Raw genomic sequence first — 22,094 nt, 5'->3', positions numbered from 1 at the left:
TGTGGGTAGCATAGCACAGCACACACTCCAGAGTTCACACACACACACACACACACACACACACACACACATACATATATACATGGTTGGCTTCAATTATTTATGTTACTCACATGCTCTAAAAGCTGCTTGAGTTTGCCAGCTCTGGATTTGAAGCTTCAAAGCTCTTAAGTAGAATCAGATCCCTGAAGGGGAGACATGCTGAAGTCCCAGTTGAGGGGAACAAAACCATGCATATCATCAGCTTTAAAAATAGCTAACATTAAACAGCATAAGGAGTATCTCCTTCAATCCTCATAAACCCATTTTATAGATGGGAAAACTGAGGTATAAAGAGGTTATGTGCAGGTTATTTTGTACTTAGGTTGCATTGTATTCAAAGAATGCTGTATTCTGCCTTGGCTGGTTTGGGTCAGCGGTTGGAGTGTCAGCCTGTGGACCAGAGAGTCCCAGGTTCGGTTCCCGCTAGGGGCACGTACAAAAAAAGAATGCTGTATTCAAGACCTTCATAATTCAAAATAAATCCTTACAAAGATCGGCTGGTATTTCTGCATAGCAGTTAGAGGGGTCTTAGCATTTGGCAGGGGACCAAAACAGCAGTTCAAAAGTCACTCAGACAGACAGCTTTGAAGTTCTGCTATTTTTGCCACATTTAAAAAAATGGATTCCCATTGATTACATATTTTGCAAAGAAAGTGAGACTTGATTACTATTTCAATTTGCTGAGTTAAAGTTTATGTAAAACAGCATTTACTTTACTATAACTTGTTCAAGATCAAGTCATACTAATGAATCTAACTCCCAAATTATGAGTGGTATATAATGCATTTCTATAAACATCTGTGTTTTTTATTGTTATTAGAGAAGTAGTGAGCCTAACTGGAGGCAGGGGTGGGACAGATATACCCCTTGTGAGTCTAAAATGATTATCATTGCTGAATGGACAGTAGAGGTTGCTGTCACCCGTATTTTGAAATGGTTTGTCATGCGGTCAAGCTGTAGTTTCAATCAAGAACACTATTTCCATTGGAGTGGAAATCCCGGACTTTCGTTTTTCAACTTACCTTTGAGATTGATGAAATCTGTTTTGTTTTGTTTTTGGTGAAGTCAACTTACCAATAACTCTAATAGAACAACTATTTTCTTTCCCACCGTAGCATTTCGAGAGCACATTTTGTTACGTGTATTTGCGCTGTTAAAGTTTATATATCTGTGTGTGTCTTTAAGAATACATACAGATTCCCTGCCTGAACGTGGCTGCCTTGGTGTCTAGAGTACATATCTTTGGTCTGGAGCCAGCCTGGGAGCCTGGGAGGGGTTCATCCTTTGTCTGTGTAGCTATGGAGAGGCCTCTGAGGATGGTGGAGGGGATCCACGCTGGGTGAGAGGAAGGAATGGTGAATGCTGAAGGGCACATGTGGCTTTATCCCACAACGGAACCAGAGGACTATATTGTATCTGCTTTTGTAGATCACACTGACATTTCAGATACTAATCCAGTCGGAGTTTTGGCAAATACAGTACAAAGTCTCGGATAAATGAGACACCTTCCTGCTCTGTGTCAGTGTCATCATTTGGCCTATTTGTCACTTGATAATTAAGTACTTTGGCCCTGTTGTTGTCTTGAAGCAGTCTCCTCTTTAATACACTCTAAATCCCTTCCCGGGCTTGATGATGGTGAAATAGCAACTCAGTTGACCCAATTAGCTTCCGGGGTTTGTTTCTGCCCCGTGCACAAATTGGCACAGAAACGAGTGACTCCTTATTGACATGTTCCTTGCTTCTAAGTGCATCCTAAGTCTCCTCGTTTTAGACTGTGCCAAAGACCATCAAATGGCTGGGAATGTGCCCCAGCCAAGACCCATCTCCTATGGCTGTTGTCCAGAAAACACTGATAAAACTGACTGGATGAAGTTTCAGTGGGCCCACTGAGGTCCACAGGGATTTCCTTCCATTGTTTCAAACTCGATGCAGAGGCTTCAAGAACCAGGAGAAAGGGTGAAGAGTCACTCTGGCCAGAAAAATTCTCTGTTCCTCTCCCTTGAACAATCAGATAGATGCTTTGCTGATACATAGAGGTTTTGTCCAACTGGTAAGTCCCCTGGAATGTTCTTGCCCTTTCTGTGTGTGTTATAGATGCAGCAGTTCATAAAGGATGTACTTTTGTGAGTTTGTATCTATTTTTTCAATATTTGAATCTAAGTTGAGTCCTGAGGCAGATGTGTACTTCATAAGGCCCGGAAGAGCTCTCTCTCTTGCTTTGTTGGGGGGTTGATGCTTAGATTGAGTCTTAGATCTTCTTGAACTGTTGGAGGCCATGTAACCCAGACCCTCTTTATAGAAAAGAACTCAAGCCTGGGATCACATGATTCATTGCAGTGTGAACTAGATGACACGCATCTGGACCACTCTTCCTTAGAGTTGAGCTGTTGAGAATATAAGTTTATGTAGCAATGATGGAGTGCTTTTTCTTTTTAGAGCTTTGTGGTGGGGAGAGGCTGAGATGGTAGGGAATCCAGCCTATAATTATTTGTGGCTTAAATGACTTTCATTATTGGCTCAATGGTGTCTCCTGTAATCCTAATAGCTAGCTGCTTTCAGGGATGGGTAATTCCCTAGTCATTCTAGGTGACTTCGTTTATCTCTTCTTCCCCAGCTAGGCCCATCATTTCTGTGTGCTGCCTGTCACCTTTCCATAAACCATTCTTTGCTTGGCAGTAACATCATGTTATCTTGATTGCAGTAACCTCAAAACTCCACCTTCTGAAAGATGTTCAAGCAAACAGCCTAACTTTACCTCTATGATGACATTGCATTGACCTTTCAGATGTTCAAAGGTGTAGGGTGTGGGGATTGCTAGCTGTATAGGGATATAAAGTTTGATAGATACGGTGATTTAACCTTTAAGATCACCATAAAGCCAAGTTACCATTCAGCCTTATTATTGTTTTAGAGGTATGGTTTTTTATGAGGTCAGCATGCAGTGTGTGTGAAGCCTTTAAAGCTACATGCCCAGTTCATGTCTTCATGTTACCACTGGGGGTGACTTGACACTCACGCATTGAAGCTGATTCATTGAGCTACACCTAGCACATTAGTTTGGGCCTCTACCTGGCTGATTATTTTAGCAATACAACAATCCTGCCAGTTACAAGAGAAAGTATGAACTGGATTGCTACATGTATATTGGAAGATAGGTTTTCAAAATGATAAAAATCTATAATGATCTACGTAGAATACACACATACTCTTTGGAGGACAGAGTCATTCACTAATTTATTCATTTATTTAGATCAGATTTTAAACAGATACCTTCTATGTGTCAGGCACTGAGAATAACACATAAGTGATCCAAACAGGAAAAATATCCCTTTTCTGATCTTATGTTGCCAATTCCAATATCTTTGCTGTGTATAGCTCATCTCTATAAAAATATTTAAAAAATATGGCAGTGTCCATGGAAAGAACTAGCTTTTTGCACTTTGCCTTTGTTTTTCTAATCCTTGCTCTAATTTCTCCATGGAACAATGAGAGGTTTGTTACCCTCTAAATAGGAATTCTCAGTAGAAATTTTAGTACAGCTTTCTGCTTTATCCCTCCCCTTGATTGATACAGGTAGCACTTGGAAAAAGGAAGAGAACTTAGGGTTATCATCTGATTTAATAATTATCAATAGGAAGAAGACAGACACCGAGAAACATAAGATGAGGCTGTGGCTTTTTCTATGAACCGGACCTGACTGGTTCTATGCTAACAAGTTAGGGCAAAGCCTCCATTGACCCTTCCCTCTCCCTTCTTTCCTAAGCATTTTATTAAGCAAGCCTAACCTTTCCTCCTTGGAGATTGGTTTCTGCCTCTTTGTAAACACAAATATCTTGAGCCCTCGTTCTAAGACAGTGGGTAATTCTATGATTCAGGGGCACTTGTTAAACAGGCATAATCCCTAAATTCCCTACTTGGTTATTCTGATTTTGTGGGTCTCGGGTGGGAACCCAGAACATGCTATTTTAAAAAGTAAGATTGAAGAAAGGTGGGCATCCTAATGAGATGGGTTATGGGTTACTGTCTAAAATGTTCTACAGCCGTGGGAATATTGTTGAACCACTTTCTACTGGGCTGAGCCATAGATATAATTTGGCCATTAAATCTTGTAACATTTATGTTCTGTATGTGCAAGAAGCCAGCAACTGCCTATAAATGTCACATAGTACCCTAGGAGACTCTGTTACTCAGCTGTTCACCGGGAGGAGAAGATTGTCTTAGCTTTGTTAACCATCTTTCTTGGGATTTCTCTGTAGGCAATGGTAGCTTGCTACCCAGGAAACGGAACAGGTTATGTTCGACATGTAGACAACCCCAACGGAGACGGCCGCTGCATCACCTGCATCTACTATTTGAACAAGAACTGGGATTCCAAGGTACTTTGGAATAACGGGAATAGAGTGTGGGGTTAGAAACTAAAGGGAAAGAAGTCGCATGACTTAGAGGAGAGTTTAGAGTTCATAATTCCCACTGATGAATCTTCTATTCCATATCCCTCCCAATGGTATTAGTACTAAAGTTGATGAGATGAAAATAATGGGTATGAAATTGACTTGATGGGGGTTAGGTAGGATCATTATTAAGATATGGAAAGAGTGGTTGATTAAGAGAAGGTAATTTGTTATTTTAGGGATTGCCATTTTTAGTGTAATCCAGAGTTGATATGACTCTCGGTGCAGAATAAGATATACACTTTTCCCTTCCAGCAGCAACATGGAGAGAATTCCACAAAAATAGCAATGTAGGATATAAAACCATCCCAAGCGAGGTTTCCCACACAGTCCTCTCTTGGGGTGATACATCTCGTTGGTGGCTGCCTGCCATGGCTTACTATGGTTTGTGAATGCCAAAGGCTTTATGGTTTATTTTTGTATTTCTGAACATATAGATAGATAGAGATATGAAGTCTGGTTGCACACTTACGAACATTTGTCTGGAATCCGCGTGCCTTCTGAAACTTAAGGATGATTTAGGAGTCTGCGAAGTCAGAACTTTGCAAGCTTATTTGGCTTTTGAACCTTCTGCGTGTCCATTTCCTGTTCATTAGGGCAGATGCGAGCTGTCATTGGGCTGGGATGTTTTATCTGGGGTCAGCCAAAGGAAACCTGGGAAACCAATGAATCAGCGGCAAGGCTCGTCTCTTCTCCCTATTTGGTAACAGGACTAGAATTTATCCTGTAGTTGTCCTTTAAAAACTTAAAAGGTGCCGGTATAGGCAAGTGAGTCAAGTTGTCAGGTCAGTGATAAATTGCAAAATATGAGATCATTCAGCAAATATGCGAGGGCCTGCTAGTGCCTGGCATTGTGCGGAGGGGAAACATGGATGTGTGAGGCCTGAATTCCACCTTGCTCTGGTTTTTCTAGTAGGATACATTGGGCATGCACGTACAATGGAAAAATAATTCAACGGAGAGAGAAATACATGTAGTAAAAGGTACAGATAATGTGGTCTTAAAGTTCAGAAAAATAACAAGGTCACAGCTCCACATCGGAGCTGGTGGAGTGCAGAGGAAAGCTGTAAATTCTAATTGAAGGGGGATGATTATTACGTGGGAGGACTATCCTAGGAAGCTGTTACTGTCAGATGAGCCATATGAATTTGCCGGGGTCTTTTTGTAGGTCAAAGTCTATCACATGTTGGTGATTCTGTACGAGTCGACCTAATAGAACTCCGTGGTGTGTCCATGGGCTTCATGATTGTGGGGGTGGGAAGGCAACCTTTGGCATGAGATGATGAAGGAAATAGCTCTAGCCAACTTTGAAATTAAATGTAATACAAAGTATGAGACTGAAGTAAAAAAATTTGGCTGTAATGTATGCTTAGAGTGGAGGTTGGAAGATGGCTTTGCTTTTAGCCAAATCTTCAATCTCATTGTTCAGGAACTATGTGTGAGGCCAGAAAATAATCTTTCTTCTTTGTGGCCCTCAGCTACACGGCGGGGTCCTGCGGATATTTCCAGAAGGGAAGTCATTCGTAGCGGATGTGGAACCCATTTTTGACAGACTGTTGTTCTTCTGGTCAGACCGCAGGAACCCACATGAGGTCCAGCCTTCCTATGCAACCAGGTAACGGCCAGGGCCCTGGCTCCTCTGGAGAAGTTTCCTGTACACACCTCAGTTCCCTGTTCTCTAGACTTTGTGTCCTGTGCAGATGAGGGAGTAACCATACCCCCAAGCTAACAGCAGACCTATTTGGAGTCCATTTTAATTTTTCTTTTTTTTTTTTTTTTATCCTCATCCGAGGACATTTTTCCATTTTTTGTTCAGGTAGAGTGGGAGGGAGAGAGAGGAACAGAGAGAGAGAGAGAGAAACATCGATGTGAAGGGACACATCGAGTGGCTGCCACCCGCACAACCGACCAGGGCCGGGGACAAACTGCAACCGAAGTACGTGCCCTTAGCGGGAACCGAACCCGGGTCTCTCAGGACCGCAGGCCGACGCTCTAACCGCTGAACCAAACCGGCCAGGGCCATTTTAATTTTTCTTAAAGTGGAAGTTTTGGATTTTTTAGTATACCTAACATCAGTTTGAACTATTAAGTCATTTTCCATTCGGTGAGCGTATTTTTGGATTCTAAATTTCCCAAGGTGTTTTTTTCTCTTCTTTCCTTTCTTCCCCACCGCGCCTTTCAAAAACCTAATGTTAAACTACTTCCCGAGAATGTTGGCTGTCACACACCAGGAATTCTGTTGGGTCAACTCTGGAGGAGTTTCGGAGTTGCCAGTTGAAAGCAGAGAAAGAACCTTGAGAAAAGAAAGAGGAATTTGTTTGACTTCTATTTTTTACCCTTTTCTTAGCGTAAAATTGGTTTGGACTCACAATACCGATCCTATCCCAACAACTGGATTTAAAATAATCCTGTCCTTCGATCATGCATGGGAAGATTTGTAGAGTAATTGAACAACTTAGTGTTGTTTAGTATTAATCTAGAAACTCTTGATATAATCTTAATTTTGGATTCTGTCTTTCACTTGCCTTTGTTTTATGGCCAAAGCTGTAAACCAGGCAGACTGGAGTGCTGTGGGGTGCAGCTTGAATTGGGAATAGCAGCCAGGGGCAGGGGGTAAAAGCATGGGCAGAAGGATATTGACTAAACCTTAACAAGCCTAATTAAATTAAATTCATTGAATTACATCCACACGTGTAAAGTTCTTAAGGTTTATGTGTCCCCTTCCAGAAATCACAGATCTGTGCCCCACACAGAGTCGCATATTAAATGTCAAATTGGAATGTGCTCCAGGTGAGCAGGTAACTAATTCTACCATCAAAGCCTGCTTGTGGCTTGTTTAATGGGGTACAATAATTGGACCCTGTTGTTTGTGCCAGAATTCCCTCATTATTCCACAGTTCCTTGATGGCCAGAGTCACAGGAAACATTAGCGAACGTTGATGGGAAGCCCTTGAAAAAAATCGAGTGCTATAGACATTCGAGTAGCTAATAATAATTATGAAATGAAACACTGAAGACTGATACGTGAAACGACTCCTCTTCCAGTCTAGCCCATAGATAGGATAAAGCTTATTCCTGAGATTGCAGTAGAAAGCTTGAGGGTGTCTTCGTTCCATTGCATCTTTGCCACGGTGTCCAGAACTCAAGAAAGAAAGCCAAGAGTTTTAGGTGTCCTGTCATTTAAGTAAGTTTCACTCACTCAGATATCAATCACTTCCTCTTCTCTGTGCTCTCCCCATCAAATTGGGTCTCCCAGCCTTTAGCAGAATGATTCCCTTCTAGTCCTTTCTTTCTTTTTTTAAAAATTTTTTTCTTTATTGATTTTTAGAGAGAGAGGAAGGGAGAGGGAGAGAGAGAAACATCGATGAGAGAGAACATCGGTTGGCTGCCTCCTGCACGCCCCCCACTGGGGATCAGGCCCACAACCTGGTCATGTGCCCTGAACGGGAATCAAACCGGTGACCTCTTGGTGCATGGGTCGATGCTCAACCACTGAGCCACACCAGCTGGGCTAGTCCTTTCTGTATAGAGCATTACACAACCTGTTACATTATTTGTTAAATTGCCTGGCTGACCCGCTAGAGGCTGAGCTCCTTGAAGAAGTGGCAGATATATTCACACAATCATTTGAACTCCCATTGGCCACATGGATGCCTGGTGCATACTTGGAATTCTTTACATATTTTATTACATGTATATAGAATTGAAACCAGAGAAGTTTATTTTAAATTAAAATTGGGATGCCGTTCTAATAATGGGAAATACTTTAAGTGTTGGCTTTACAAATGACATTGAAGAGAGATTTGTAGTATGCATTTTTATTTTTTTGGTAGTATTTTTAAACCTCTTTTCTTATATGTTTATCTTTCACAGATATGCTATGACTGTTTGGTACTTTGATGCTGATGAAAGAGCAGAAGCCAAAGAGAAATTCAGGAATTTAACTAGTATGTGTTTGATAATTTTCTGTGACTTTTGGTCAAGTCAATCTTTGACTTTTATTCAATAGTTGAAAATATATTTTCATCTACTCTGTTCATTCTCATCTGTGGTTTAGCTTCATATGTAGTGACATCTTGATGGGCTTAATCCTGAAACCCTAGCTGTAGGTCTGCTGGGAAAATCAGAAAAATGCAAAGGATATTCTTTGTGAATGCCCACTGGTTGCATGAGCGTTTATAGATGGGAAATTGCTAACTTTTTTTTTATCCTCGCCTGAGGACATTTTTTGCGTTTATCTTCAGATAGAGCAGGAGGAAGAAAGGGAGGAAGAGAGAGAGAGACATTGACGTGAGAGAGACACATCAAGTGGTTGCCACCCATACAACCCCAACCAGGTCTGGGGACAAACTGCAACCGAGGTACATGCCCTTAGTGGGAACCGAACCTAGGACTGTCTGGTCCATGGGCCAATGCTCTAACTGCTGAGCCAAACCGGCCAGGGCAAATTGCTAATTTTTTATTATTAATGTTTACCCATCCAACGTAACATTAAATGTTGCCCATGATTATGGCACATTGCAAGGGAAACACAATGGAATCCTGCTAGAATGGTTAGTTTATTATATTGGTGTGGGACTGTGACTCCCACTATAAAAACGGGCTCATATACTATAAACTGAAAGTGACTTAATCACACCCTTGTTCCCTCCAACCGGTATTGTAAAGCAGCATTTCCCAAAATATGTTGTCCCAAAGCACTAATCCTGGTAGTCTTGCCAAGGTGATTTATGAGAAGGTAAATTTCCGGCCCCCAAAATGTGGGGAATGCTACGTATTGTATCTCTTTCTTGAAGAGTCACAGTGCTCATTGGCTTATTAACCAAGAAAAATTTAATCTAAGAAATCCTGCAGTACAGACAGACACTGCCTAACTCATGACCCGTTTGGACTATATGCCTGTCAAACACCCAAGAAAGCACGTTTGCTAAGCCCTGTCAGGAGGCACTGGGCTCAGTTTTGTTCTGTAAGACGGGAAGTATTTACTAGAGGCTTTTTGGATGACATTTGTGATATTAAACTTATCAGATCTGGCTCCTTACCGTCTTTATGTTCTTTTCTGTCTCCAATCTAGGAAAAACAGAGTCTGCCCTCACCGAAGACTGACTGCGCTCCAAAATCTGCTGTTCTCCTTCATTTTAGCAACGGTTTCTGAATTCTCTTTAAGAGTCGCAACCCAAAGAAGGCCTCTTCAGTGAATTGGTGATGAGCAACCCCCTGCTGCTCCCATCGTCACATCCCTGTCTTGCAAATGGTACTCCGTGTTCTCTTGCCCAGACTGCATCCACCTTCGACACTTTCTTTGCCAGATGAACTCATTATCTAACTCAGAAAATACCTGCAGACCACCTCTCTGGACAGCAGTTTAACGGATAGATTTGGTAATACTGCCTATCAAAATGAGAGCCCAGAAGCAGGGAATGAATTTTATTTGCACTTTATGTACACTTTCTGATTTGAAAGGAGGAGGCTTGCAAAGAAGAAACAACGGTGACAGGTGCCACAGAGAGGCATCATTGAAGGCTTAACAGCAAGAAGCAGGAGTTTGTGTCATCTGAACAATTTCCAGATGTTTTTAATCCAGGGCTGTTGGGCTTCTGGAGAAGTAACACAACCTGATGACATCATTACCTCTAGAAAGGGCTGCTGTCACAGTCATCCATCTATAAGTGTCCCTGGGCGGACACTTATTCCTGGTTTTACAACCTGGACTTTCTGCCTTTGCCCCATTTCACTGAACATATGACTTTCCGATTTAAAAAAAAAAAAAATGACAACACCATTTATTTTCTATTTTACTTCTTACTTGAATTCCTGAGAGGCAAACACTAGACATTAATTGTTTGGTTGCTTTGTTGAAATGAAATTTGAATTTAAAGCAAAGGGGAAAAAAATTTAACCTGGTAGTTTAGAGTCAGCGATCTCTGACACTGGTGTCGAAGACCTGGATTGGCCGATGTACAACAAACGTGTGTGCATCTTGAACATTTTGAGAGCGATATGGAGTTGGAAATGTGGACATTCTCGTTTTTCTGTTTTCCTTTCTAATGAGCTCACCCTTTAAAAAAATAATAATGATTTTAACAACTAGGGTGCTGTGTTTAAAAAAGGAAATGGAAATAAAACCAAAAAATCGTGAAAAGCTGTTTGAGTTCTTTCACGTATCCTGTCCTGAGTTGCCTTTTTCAACAGACTCGACTCTCCAGATCCACTGAGGTCGACAGTGTGGCCAGAAGCACAGACTCGGCGAGGACTGTGAGGAGGCTCCGCCGCCGCAGCGATCCCAGAACTCCGCACCGAGTGCCTGCTTTATGAAAGCTACTCTTCCTAGTTTTCAAATTTTTAAAATCCCTTAATTACTTGCTTGAAAATCCCTTGAACTATCAAGACCCAGGAATATTTTCTTTGGTCATTTATGGATATATAGACTTTGAAAGAAAGAAGCTAATTAAAAAAAAATTTTCTTTTCCTTTTCTGGTTTAGAAAATGTCTAGTGAAGACATGTCTTCATTCTCATAACTGCTCTCTCTCTTTTTTTTCCACAGTACTTATCACCTTCTCACTTACTATGTAATTTTCTTATTTATTGTGTTTATTATCTTGTATCTTTCCTCTGGAGTGTAAGCTCAAAAAAGACAGAGGTTTTTGTACGTTTTTAACCAAAGGGATGTATTCCCAGCACCTAAAATAGTGCCTGACACACAGTAAAGACTCAGTACATACTTCTGAATTAACTCACTTTCCTACCTTCACATGTCAATAATTAGATTAATTTTCTTCATCTTTGGCAGAAAGGGCACGCTAGAATTTTTCTACACACATCACTCATTGTCGACTTACACATTTAGGCTGAGAGTTTTAGAAAGCTTTGGTCATCGTGTCATCTCATATTTGTTCACCTGTTTGAACAGGTCATTGACCACTGTGAACCTGAAAATTGAACAAAGGAGAATCCTGCCCTTGAGTATCCTGGGACTGTAGGAATAACTTACACGAATAGCTTCATATAGGGTAGAGCACATTCCTCCTTCAGCACAATTTTGAACAACTTCATTAAGAGAGAAAGAAAGGAGGTTGTTTCACAGGAATTTTATATTCTTTAAAATTGTAACAGATTTTTTTTTCCCCATGATTACTAACATCATAAGAATGACAGTGGGAATATTCTGAAGAAATAATCGTGTTCCGATAATATGTCTTGTATCTTTCATCTTGGTCAATAGTTTGACTTGCCAAAATATCGGACCTCTTAAGCCTTGCTTGCTCCTTTCAGACGAAGGTCCTATAAACTAATAAACTATATATCAAATCAACTTTTAATGCACTGATTTTTTCGTGGCTGAATTTGAGTTCTGGAAGATTAACCTGGAAAATACAACTATAATAGGGTCTGCTATTTTGCTTCTCTCTGTGACAGCCCACTTAGGGGAGGACTTAACCTTGCTAAAGCAATATTATCTGTCAAATAATCTAATCAATTTTCTTTATATTCCTGGCAATGAAATATTAAGAGCCTACCTCAGTGTTACGTCACCTATATATTGCAGAGTCCTTGGCAGGAGATTAAATTTTGAACCAAAGATCCAATTTCGTGGAAATAAGAGGTCTTACCTAAGTGCATTAAATAGATCTTCAGTAGAGTAGTTAATACCAATTAAACCCTAGACTGTCTGAATCACAAATTATCCATTCTGACATGATTTTGTTTTTCCTTCTTTAAATAACTCAGGTTTTTTTTTAGCAGCTGGGCCATCCGAATTTATTTTGGCCATTCATTCTTCAAATTTCCTGTGTTTCAGAAAGCAAGGATGAGCAATGCCATGCTGGGTCAGCAGTTTGTGTAAAGTAGGATTTTGGACATGTCAGGTACTTTTATATTTGATAACTATGAGGACAAGCACAAGGGATGTTCTTGGTAAAGTTATTTCAAATGAAAATAGTACAAAATTGACTTAGCTTCAGTCTTGAATCTCTTGAATGGCATGACAAGAATACTGATTAGCTAGGTAGTCAGTGACTATTGTCAAAACAGTGGGAATAAATAGTTCTTTTCAAAATGAAGCTGGCTACAGTTGAACTCTGTTGGATAATATATGCTCCTTTATCTTAGAGATCCAATCTACTTTCAAACCTGATCTACTGTCCAAATGTGATTTTTTATTTTATTTATTTTTTATCCTCACCCGAGGACATTTTTGCACTTTTCTTCAGATATAGCGGGAGGAAGATAGAGAGAGAAACATCGATGTGAGAGAGGCACATTGACTGGCTGACACTCACATGACCCCAACCAGGGCCGGGGACAAACAGCAAATGAGGAACATGCCCTTAGCGGGAACCGAACCCAGGACTCGCTGGTCCGCGGGCTGACACTCCAACCACTGAGCCAAACCGGCCAAGACCAAATGTGATTTTTAAAAACATGCTACTGTTTCACTGTGTTGATAGGATAGGCCCTTTGAGAGGCTGGATTTATCACGGCCTATCTCCTTTACAGTTGCAAGACCAAGTTCAGTAGCTAAAGAGTCATAATATAAAACAATTGGTAAGATGACTCTTACGTACTCAGAATACCTGTATGCTATGCCTGTGCTTGGTGCTCACATGTTTATTCTTTGCAGCCTCTGAGGCAGCTCTTCCTCTTTGCAGACAAGGAACTGTCCTCAGAGGGTTAGGTGGCTTGTCAAAGGTTACACGGTGATGAGGTGGCGCACCAGGATTTGACTCAAGATTCCAACTCCTCAGTATTATCTTTGGTGTCTGCTATTTGCAGAGGAGATGCCAAACAAACGTGGGAATGAGTGGAGCTGGGAGAGAGGGAGCTTTAAATAAATGCTGGCTGCTCGATGTTTTTATATAATGTTTTGATCATTGACAAGAGTCTCATGCCCAACATCCTAAAGGAAAGTCAAATTGTCAATATAAACCATGTGAACAGAAAACACCAAGTTCATATTTGAATTCTTTCGTGATTTTGCAATAGGATATTTTCTGCCCGCGGAACAAGATTGTGGAGGAACTTTGGGTATATGTCTAACATTGGCCTCTTGGGCTAATGCTGGGCCTGAGCTATAGGGTTTGTGCTGTCACCAATATGGCAGAGTTAAGCAGTGTGGGCCACCTGGAAGTGACAACAGATTTGGATTTCCTAGGTGCAATTTGGAGACCACCCAGTGGGCCACAGTGCATTGGGACATCTAGCCAGTGTGTAAGCTGCCACCCTTATGTCCCTAAGTCGATGCACTTTTGGGGAGGAAAGGAGACATTTCTTTTTCTTCTTTATACACCTACCATTTCCAATTTGGGCTTGAAGTAGAGCTGAGATGTCGGTGGAGTTCTGTTACTGACAAATGAGAATATCTGGTAAACGGAAACTAAGGGAAGAAACCGAGCAGGGCCCTGCCATCTCAGGAAATACCTTTATCACCTCTGGGTGATACTGAGTGGAGATTTATAAAACATGTTTAATTCTCAAAGGCACTTGGGTGACCTCTACCTAATCTTTTTTAGGTGGCCTGTAGAAGGATATCATTTTAATTTCTTTAAAACACAGCACTTTTGCCAAAATACTATGAAAGACAGAGTTGAAAAAGCACCAGATTTCTTACTTGAATCCTGTTTGTTTGACCTTTGATAAACTTAGCACTTGGAAAAGTCAGCTTTTTTTGGAAAGCGTTGCTGCTCATGCTCCTGAGGGCTGAGGTTCTTCAGAAAATGTATAAAGACCATTTTATGATTCACTTTTTAAAGTTAGAGAAACATCTTAGAGCTGTTGTGTTTTATCATCACCATTTTGCAGATGGATTTAAGGAGCAGTTGTGGAGAGACAGTCATTATTTTAGGAGCAGATAAATACTGGGTCATTAAAAACTAATTTAACAAGTAGTCTTTGTTTTTTGCCTATATAGGGGGAAACAGTATATATCCTTTATGATGGTGCCTGGGATGTAGACGTAGAAGGTGACTTGGGATGTAGGAAAGGAAGGAGCATTCCATTGATCATTTGTGAGCTCCTGGGAAAATGGGAGTAAAAAGCAGGGTCTGGGTGTGGTGGGCCCATTTTGAAGAGAGCTTTGAGAGCAGCCCAAACTCAAACCAGATCTCAGAAAAGCTGTTGGGAGTGGTGGTGGTGGTGGGGGTTGGGGGTGAGAAGGTGCCTGGGTGAAGACAGGAAGAAGTAGCAAGCTGCAGATAAGCCAGGGCAGCATCTGCATTTTGATGCAGTCATTCACTGGGGACCAGGTTACCTTGGCTGCCATCAACAAATCATCAAACAACAAGGGCTGGCGAGGGTGTGGAGAAAAGGGGACTCTAGTACACTGCTGGTGGGAATGCAGACTGGTGCAGCCACTATGGAAAACAATACGGTGTTACCTCAAAAAGTTAAAAATGGAACTGCCATTTGACCCAGTGATCCCGCTTCTAGGAATATACTCTAAGAAGCCTGAAACACCAATCAGAAAGAATATATGTACCCCTATGTTCATAGCAGCACTATTTACAATTATTAAGATCTGGAAACAACCCAGTGTCCATCAGTAGATGAGTGGGTTAAAAAGCTGTGGTACATGTACACAGTGGAGTACTATGCAGCTGTAAGAAAGAAAGATCTCTTATCCTTTGAGATGGTATGGAGGGACCTGGAGAGTATTATCCTAAGTGAAATAAGCCAATCAGAGAAAGACAAATATCACATGATCTCACTTATTTGTGGAATATAATGAACTAAACAAACTGCTGAACAAAATTAACCCAGAGACATAGAGGTGGGGTACAGACTGAAAAGCCTCAGAGGAGGGGGGTTGGGGGGAAGAGATAAACCACAGAACTTACATACATGTATGCATGACCAATGAACATAGACAACAAAGCTGAGGATGAAGGGGTGGGGAGGAGGGGGGCAATGGGGAAAAAACAAAACAAATTTATAAATAAAAAAAGAAATAAAAAAAAAAAAAGAAAATGCTGGGAAGTAGAAATTCCCAAGAATCTTTCCCAGCCCTGGCCGGTTTGGCTCAGCGGTTAGAATGTCAGCCTGCGTCCGGAGAGACCCGGGTTCGGTTTCCGCTAAGGGCATGAACCTCGGTTGCAGTTTGTCCCCGGCCCTGGTTGGTCGTGCGGGTGGCAGCCACTTGATGTGTCCCTTTCACATCGATGTTTCTCTCTCTCTCTCTCTCTCTCTCTCTCTCTCTCTCTCTCTCTCTCTCTCCTGCTCTATCTGAACAAGAAATGTAAAAGTGTCCTCGGGTGAGGATTAAAAAAAAAAAAGAATCTTTTCCAAAGATCTTTATTTTTCTGAAAAGGGAATAAATGCACATGGAAAACCAAAAGCAAACAGTTTGAAACATGTATAGAGGGAAAAATATGTCTCTTTCCCCTTGGTTATCTGCCTAATCCTGGAAAGTTAGCACCTCAAGAGAGGCCCTTCCCCTGCCTGCTGGCACGTTTGCTTGGTCATTTCCTCCTATTTTTGTGCTTATTCATCCTGTGGCCTGCTTCTCCTTGACATGCCTATTTTTTTTTTTCACCCTCCTGTGAAGAGAGATAACATTCTCAGGACTTAATTCTCATCTGATACGTTTTATTTTTAACCAACCTCTACATCCTTTTCTCTCTGTACTTATTTTCATGAGCCTTCTCTGCCTTTTTTCTCTGCCTTTTCTGGCTCCCTCAGAAGGTGTGAGCAGAACGTCCGGTTACAATATATCAGCCCCAGACTTTTCGGTCCGGAGCAGCTGCTCAGGGTGCTGGGAACCTGGCTCAGCTTTTGAGGTCAGGGAAACTTTCTCCTCTGCCCACGTTCCTTCCTATTTTAAATTGGGCAATTCACTCTTATCTTCTCCTTCCCCTCTGGGCGATCTGTAAATTTCCTTTTGTCTGTAAATTTATCTTATCTTGATAAAGGAAACAGGCTTAAAAAAAAAAAGCAGGCAGCTGTGGCTTAGAAGGGACAGAGTCTCCCACCCACGGCCGTGGCTTTGCAGCCACTCAGGGCCCTGCAGCGGGACCGAGCCATGACTTGACATGATGATTCTTGGATCGAGATGAATGAAAGCAGCCAGTGTCCACCCAAGTGAAGGGAAAGGGTTTTGTTTTGGTTTGTGTGTCACGTGATCTCGGACTGAGGCTTTCCCAGACCAGTACGTTGGGAGTACACGGATCTCAGCTACGGTTAAGTGCATATACATTTATTTTTTCTTCCTTTTTCGCCTTTGCCCTGCACTCCCCCTCCCCACCTATGACTAAATACGGTCGTGGCTGAAAGTTTTCCAGCTATCGCTAGGGTGAGGGGGACGTTTCTAACCTGAGAAGGAGTGGAGCTCCCAGCGACTGGCTGCGCTCCCCAGAGACGCTGTGCATGGGAATGTGCTCGGGACTTGAACTTCATGGCCTCCGGCTGCATTTGGTTCTCAGTGGACCCGTCGTCTTTCAAGTATCACTTAGCTCTGTCACGCATCCCGTATATACGGTCACAATGCATTTCCTACAACACTGGAATGGGCATGTGGAAACAAAAGCTAAAAAACCAAACAAAGCCCTGGCCGGTTTGGCTCAGCAGTTAGAACATTGGACCAAAGATTTGCGGTTCGATTCCGGTCAAGGGCACGTACCTTGGTTGCGGTTCATCCCCAGCCCTGGTTGGGTCGTGCAGGAGGCAACCAGTCAATGTGTCTCTCTCACATCGATGTTTCTCTCTCTCCCTCCCTCCCAGACTATCAAAATAAATAGAAAAATATCCTCAGGTGAGAATTGAAAGAAACACACAGCCCTGGCCGGTTTGGCCCAGCTGTTAGAGCATCGGCCCGCTGGCCAAGAGTCCCAGGTTCGGTTCCCACTAAGGGCAGGTACATACCTCGGTTGCAGTTCATCCCGACCCTGATTGGGGTCGTCCGAGTGGCAGCCAGTCAATGTGTGTCTCTCGTGTCGCTGCTTCTCTCTCTCTCTCTTCCTCCCTCTCTCCCTCCCAATCTATCTGAAGATAAATGCAAAAATATCCTCAAGTGAGGATTAATATATAAATAAAAACACAAAAAACAAAAGGAACAAAAAAGAGATCCATGTGTACTTCACAGGCTGGTAGACTAATATCAAAAGCTCTAAGAAGACTACTACTAAAATGTAAGCCCTCTGTCACATACCAGCCAGGGTCCCAGGTTGATAGATGGCACATACAAATCAAGGTAACTGGAGGAGAGTTAAATAAAGGGACTTTTTACCAAGGTCGGGAGGGTGTGGGCAAACCACAAGAGAGAGTGCAGTAGCACTGCGGGCGTGAAGGGAAACAGGACAGGAGGGCAAAGAAGCATAACCGGGAGCAGAGGCCGGGTGGGGGCTCCCTGACAGGAACTGGGCCATTGCTGGAGGAACCCTGCGGGCCTATGGGACCCTGCGAAAAGGGTGCCAGGGAAACAAACACTCCACCTTCTGCTTTTCCCTCTTCAGACCTGCTAGATACACCCTGGGCTAAGCACATCCACAAGTCACCGGTCCGCTGAGCCCATTGACAGAGACATAGGTCAGGCTCCCATGTCTCAGTGCAGGGGCTCAGAGGTGGACAGTGTGTCTGACACAAAGAAGACAGTCAACACAAATGGCCTCCTGAGTTCTACATGACCCAGCCCCGGCCGACCCCTCACAGCTACTACTCTCCCTTGTTTGCTCTGTTCTCACTAATCTAGCATTTCTCTGTTCTTCAAACAAGTCAGACTTATTCCTGCCTCAGGGCCTTTGCACTTGTTCCCTCTGCCTGAAGTGTTTTTCTTTTACTGCTTTGCATGGATGATTACGGGTGGCTTAGATCTCAGATCCTTAAAGAGGATTTTTCTTCACCTCATCCTCTAGTCATAGTCTATCTCACTAGCCAGTTTTTCTTTTGTATTGACGAGAGTAATGGAATAGTTTTATTTTTAAATGTTCATATTTAACTAAAAGTTGTATTCTTTGCAAATGTTTAAGCTTAAGATAAAAAATTTAGATATCAGCTTAAAATTTTGCAGGGGGTACCTGTTTTCATGAATTTCTTCTTCTTCTCCTTCTCCTTCTCTTTCTCCTTCTCCTTCTCCTTCTCCTTCTCCTTCTCCTTCTCCTTCTTCTTGTGGTACGTGCCCCTAGCAGGAACCATACCCGGGACTCTCTGGTCCGCAGGCTGATGCTCAACCACTGAGCCAAACTGGCCAGGGATCGTGAATTTCATTTGGGGTGTGCAAACAATGTTTGGACATCCCTGATGAAACCTAATTGCTGCACAGGGGTTGTCTGGGAGTGACTGGGCCTCTTTCCGTACTGCAGTGTGGTGGCCCGTGTTGTCCCCATGGCCACCAGCACTGCATTTCTTTATCCACAGAAACCTACAAAATCTTTCCAAGAGCTTCAGAGAGATTCTCTCCTGGCTCTGATGGCCACATCCTGACTCACTGTATCTCACGTGGATGCGGAGCAACCAAAATGTGAAATGACTGCATTAGTTCCACCCAAGGATTTGGCTTGTGTGCCAGACCAGGGTGGTTCCTCTGGTCTTCCAGCAAAGCCCCGCTCCCCTCCTACAGCCACCACTGACCAGGGAGTGAGGCTTGAGGAGCCAGGTCTCCCTCCGAGCCATCTGAAGACTGTATCACGCTTGACCACTTACAGTGAGATTTTGCAACCTTGTCTTCTTCAGGGAAGGGTGCGGAGTCATCCTCGATGGCCTTCCTGCACTGCCATGGGTTTCTTAGGCTGCCAGCCACCTGTGGGCCTCTGACAGGACAGGCCTCCCTTCTGAGGAGCAGGCTCCCTGCCACACAACCGTTCAGGATTTTCATAACCGCCCCTGCTTTTGAGGACAGACATAGCGGTTTTGGTTTGGAGGACAGGATTTTGCTCCAGGTTCTGCTGTCGGCCACCATGCTCAGCCTAGGTAGCGCTTTAGCAAGGTTAAGTCCTCCCCTAAGTGGGCTATCACAGAGAGAAGCAAAATAGCAGACCCTATTATAGTTGTATTTTCCAGATTAATCTTCCAGAACTCAAATTCAGCCACGAAAAAATCAGTGCATTAAAAGTTGATTTGATATATAGTTTATTAGTTTATAGGACCTTCGTCTGAAAGGAGCAAGCAAGGCCTAAGAGGTCCGATATTTTGGCAAGTCAAACAAATACTCCAACAGTTCATATAGAACCAAAAATGACCCGAAATAGCCACAGCAATCTTTAAATAGAAGAACACAGTAGGACAGATCACAATACCAGATATCAGGGTATACTTCAAAGCCATTGTAATCATTGTAACCTAATACTGGCACAAGAACAGGCATATAAGTCAGTGGAACAGAACAGAGAACCCGGAAATAGACCCAAGACATTATGCTCAATTAATATTTGACAAATGTGGGAAGAGCATACAGTGGAGTAAGGACAGCCTCTTTAATAAATGGTGTTGGGAAAATTGGACAGCTACATGCAAAAAAATGAAACTAGACCACCAACTTAAACCATACACAACAATAAACTCAAAATGGCGTGGCCAAGGACAGTGGCCGCCTCCGGGACTAGCAGGGGAAGCCCAGAGGGCAGCCAGGAGGAATCACTCAGCGCAGCCGCCCACCTCTCCCTCCTGCCCTGCTCCTGCTCTTGGCTGGACCGTGATACCCTCGCTGTGTGACGTTCCTGTCACATTCCAGTTACATGAATTCCAGCTGCTTTCAGTTTTTTTATTCCCAAGACAAGAACATGATTTGTGAAGTTTATCTTTCAGGCCAGACCAAAAGTCTGGACTGACTGCCCTGTGACCAGGTGTTGTGGATGGGGGAGGGGAAGGCATCACCTGGTTCCCCGCAGGGCTGTGGGGGCCGCATCTCTCCCAAGGGCCTGAGGGCGGAGCAGGCCCCTCCAGATCCCACATGGTCACATTTGCTCTTTCCGTCCTTGTTCAAAACAGAAGTGAAGTCATTGCAATTAATTAGTCTCACTTAACCAAAGGGGAAAGCTGTGTTACTAAGCCACGCTCTGAATAGTGGCAGGCTGCCTGTTTGCCTCCTCACACGTGCGCTGATCTGGAAGCAGATTTACTCTTGGACATCCTGGCTCTGTGAAGGAGCGCCAGCCACAGGAAGTCAGGGTCAGGCGGAGGTGAAAGTGGAGCCCAGGGGCCGGCCTCCGGAGCTTGGAGGGTGGGGAGGAGGGGGTGGCACCTGTGGGGTGGCAGCAGCTATTGGCACGTTTTCCCACTTCCCAAGGTCTGGGTGAGTGGGTAGGTAGTGCCTGATCCGGACTGGGCACTGGGCACTGGGCACTGGATCGTGCCTGTCAAACCCACATGAAGCCTGGTCTTGGGGGTGATCTATACAAATGACAGTAATATTATTGTCAAGTTTCAGCTTCAAGGAGAGCAATTATATCATGGTTGTTTCTTACCCTATTAGAATACAGCCAGGGGCTTCTTAGGAAGAAAACTACCCTGTATTTACCACAGGTACTAGTCAGTATTTCCCCCAAATCCCAGCACTGCATTTCTCCCGCTCCCCTCCCGTGCCTGGGATCTTCATGACACAGCTCTCTCTGGGCTGTTAGCCACGCCCACCACCTCCGGATGGAGAGGCATCAGTGACCTTAACCACCCGAAGGGGCTGAGCTCCTTCAGAGCTGTTGCTCCTTTGACAAAACAGCTGTTCCTCCCCCAGAAGCTTGAATTTCTCCCCACCAGTTATCCCTTTTTTTCTGCAAGATCACACTTGAGCCCAACTATGTCCCCTGTCCACAGGGTAGGAAGTGCAACAATTCACTGCCCAAGGTCTGAAGAAAGGAGCTAGTTCTCCGTGTAGTATTTTCTTTAAAAAAAATTTTTTTTTTATTGATTTTAGAGAAAGAGGAAGGGAGAGGGAGAAAGAGATAGAAACATCGATGAGAGAGAACATCGATTGGCCACCTCCTGCACGCCCCTGGCCCACAACTTGGGCATGTGCCCTGACCAGGAATCGAACTAGTGACCTCTTGGTGCATGGGTCAATGCTCAACCACTGAGCCACACCAGACAGGCACCACGTAGTTATTTCAAGCTTGGGATCAGGGATGGAAACTCTAGCTACCAAGGTGAGACACTTTGGGCATTCTTGGGTAGATAGTGCTGCTTGGGGGGTATTGAACAGCACAAACAGGCAGGGAACGTTGTGAGCAGCTAAGCACAACTCTGGGTGTGGTGTGTGTGGGAGATGTGGGTGATTCTCCTCCATGCTGAATGAGCTCGGGTTGCTTAAGGTCACCCATACTTCATAGCAGCTTGGCAGATGGCAGGGAGGCACCGTGGCTTATTGGAAACAGCACGGACTTGGGACTCAGGTCTGTTCTGAATTTCAGGGGAGCTGTTTCTAACTGTGCAGTCTCTGTAAGGTGTCCGTGCCTCGGCTTCCTCTGTAACCTTGCTCCCACTCGCTCTAATGCTTATATAAACGTGCTCACATAGCGTCTCCTGTTCTCGTGAATCTGGGCTCTGCTAACTTGGAGATTTTAGTGCTCGAAGGACAAATGCTCATCTATTGAATTTGGATGTTCAGAGTGCTGCCTGGCCATCGGTGGCTTCAGGAGTCACTACCGGGTAAATGGGCAAGAATGAACAACAGCACAGCCTAA

The 22,094-nt window shown here is 43.4% G+C and overlaps 1 protein-coding gene across 2 annotated transcripts in view; it reads left to right on the top strand.

Moving 5' to 3' along the window:
* The window catches only part of EGLN3 (egl-9 family hypoxia inducible factor 3), a 29,188-nt gene extending 16,826 nt beyond the window's left edge, over positions 1 to 12,362 (top strand). Inside the window, exons 2-6 of one of the 2 annotated variants that reach the window (XR_004961080.1) lie at positions 4,299 to 4,418; positions 5,972 to 6,108; positions 8,367 to 8,440; positions 9,568 to 9,874; positions 12,293 to 12,362. Coding sequence is in view for 1 of the 2 variants with exons in the window: in XM_036273867.1 (XP_036129760.1) it covers positions 4,299 to 4,418; positions 5,972 to 6,108; positions 8,367 to 8,440; positions 9,568 to 9,599 (363 nt within the window). In the remaining variant the exon portion in view is untranslated. Of the gene's footprint in view, positions 1 to 4,298; positions 4,419 to 5,971; positions 6,109 to 8,366; positions 8,441 to 9,567; positions 11,772 to 12,292 lie in introns of those variants that run through there. The other variant, XM_036273867.1, reaches the window with a different exon arrangement.
* Positions 12,363 to 22,094: the final 9,732 nt, after the last annotated feature.

Source organism: Molossus molossus, unplaced genomic scaffold, assembly GCF_014108415.1.
Source record: "Molossus molossus isolate mMolMol1 unplaced genomic scaffold, mMolMol1.p scaffold_m16_p_1, whole genome shotgun sequence".
Taxonomy (NCBI): Eukaryota; Metazoa; Chordata; class Mammalia; order Chiroptera; family Molossidae; genus Molossus; species Molossus molossus.
Note: the sequence above shows the minus strand (reverse complement) of the source record. Positions and strands in the feature narration are given on the sequence as shown.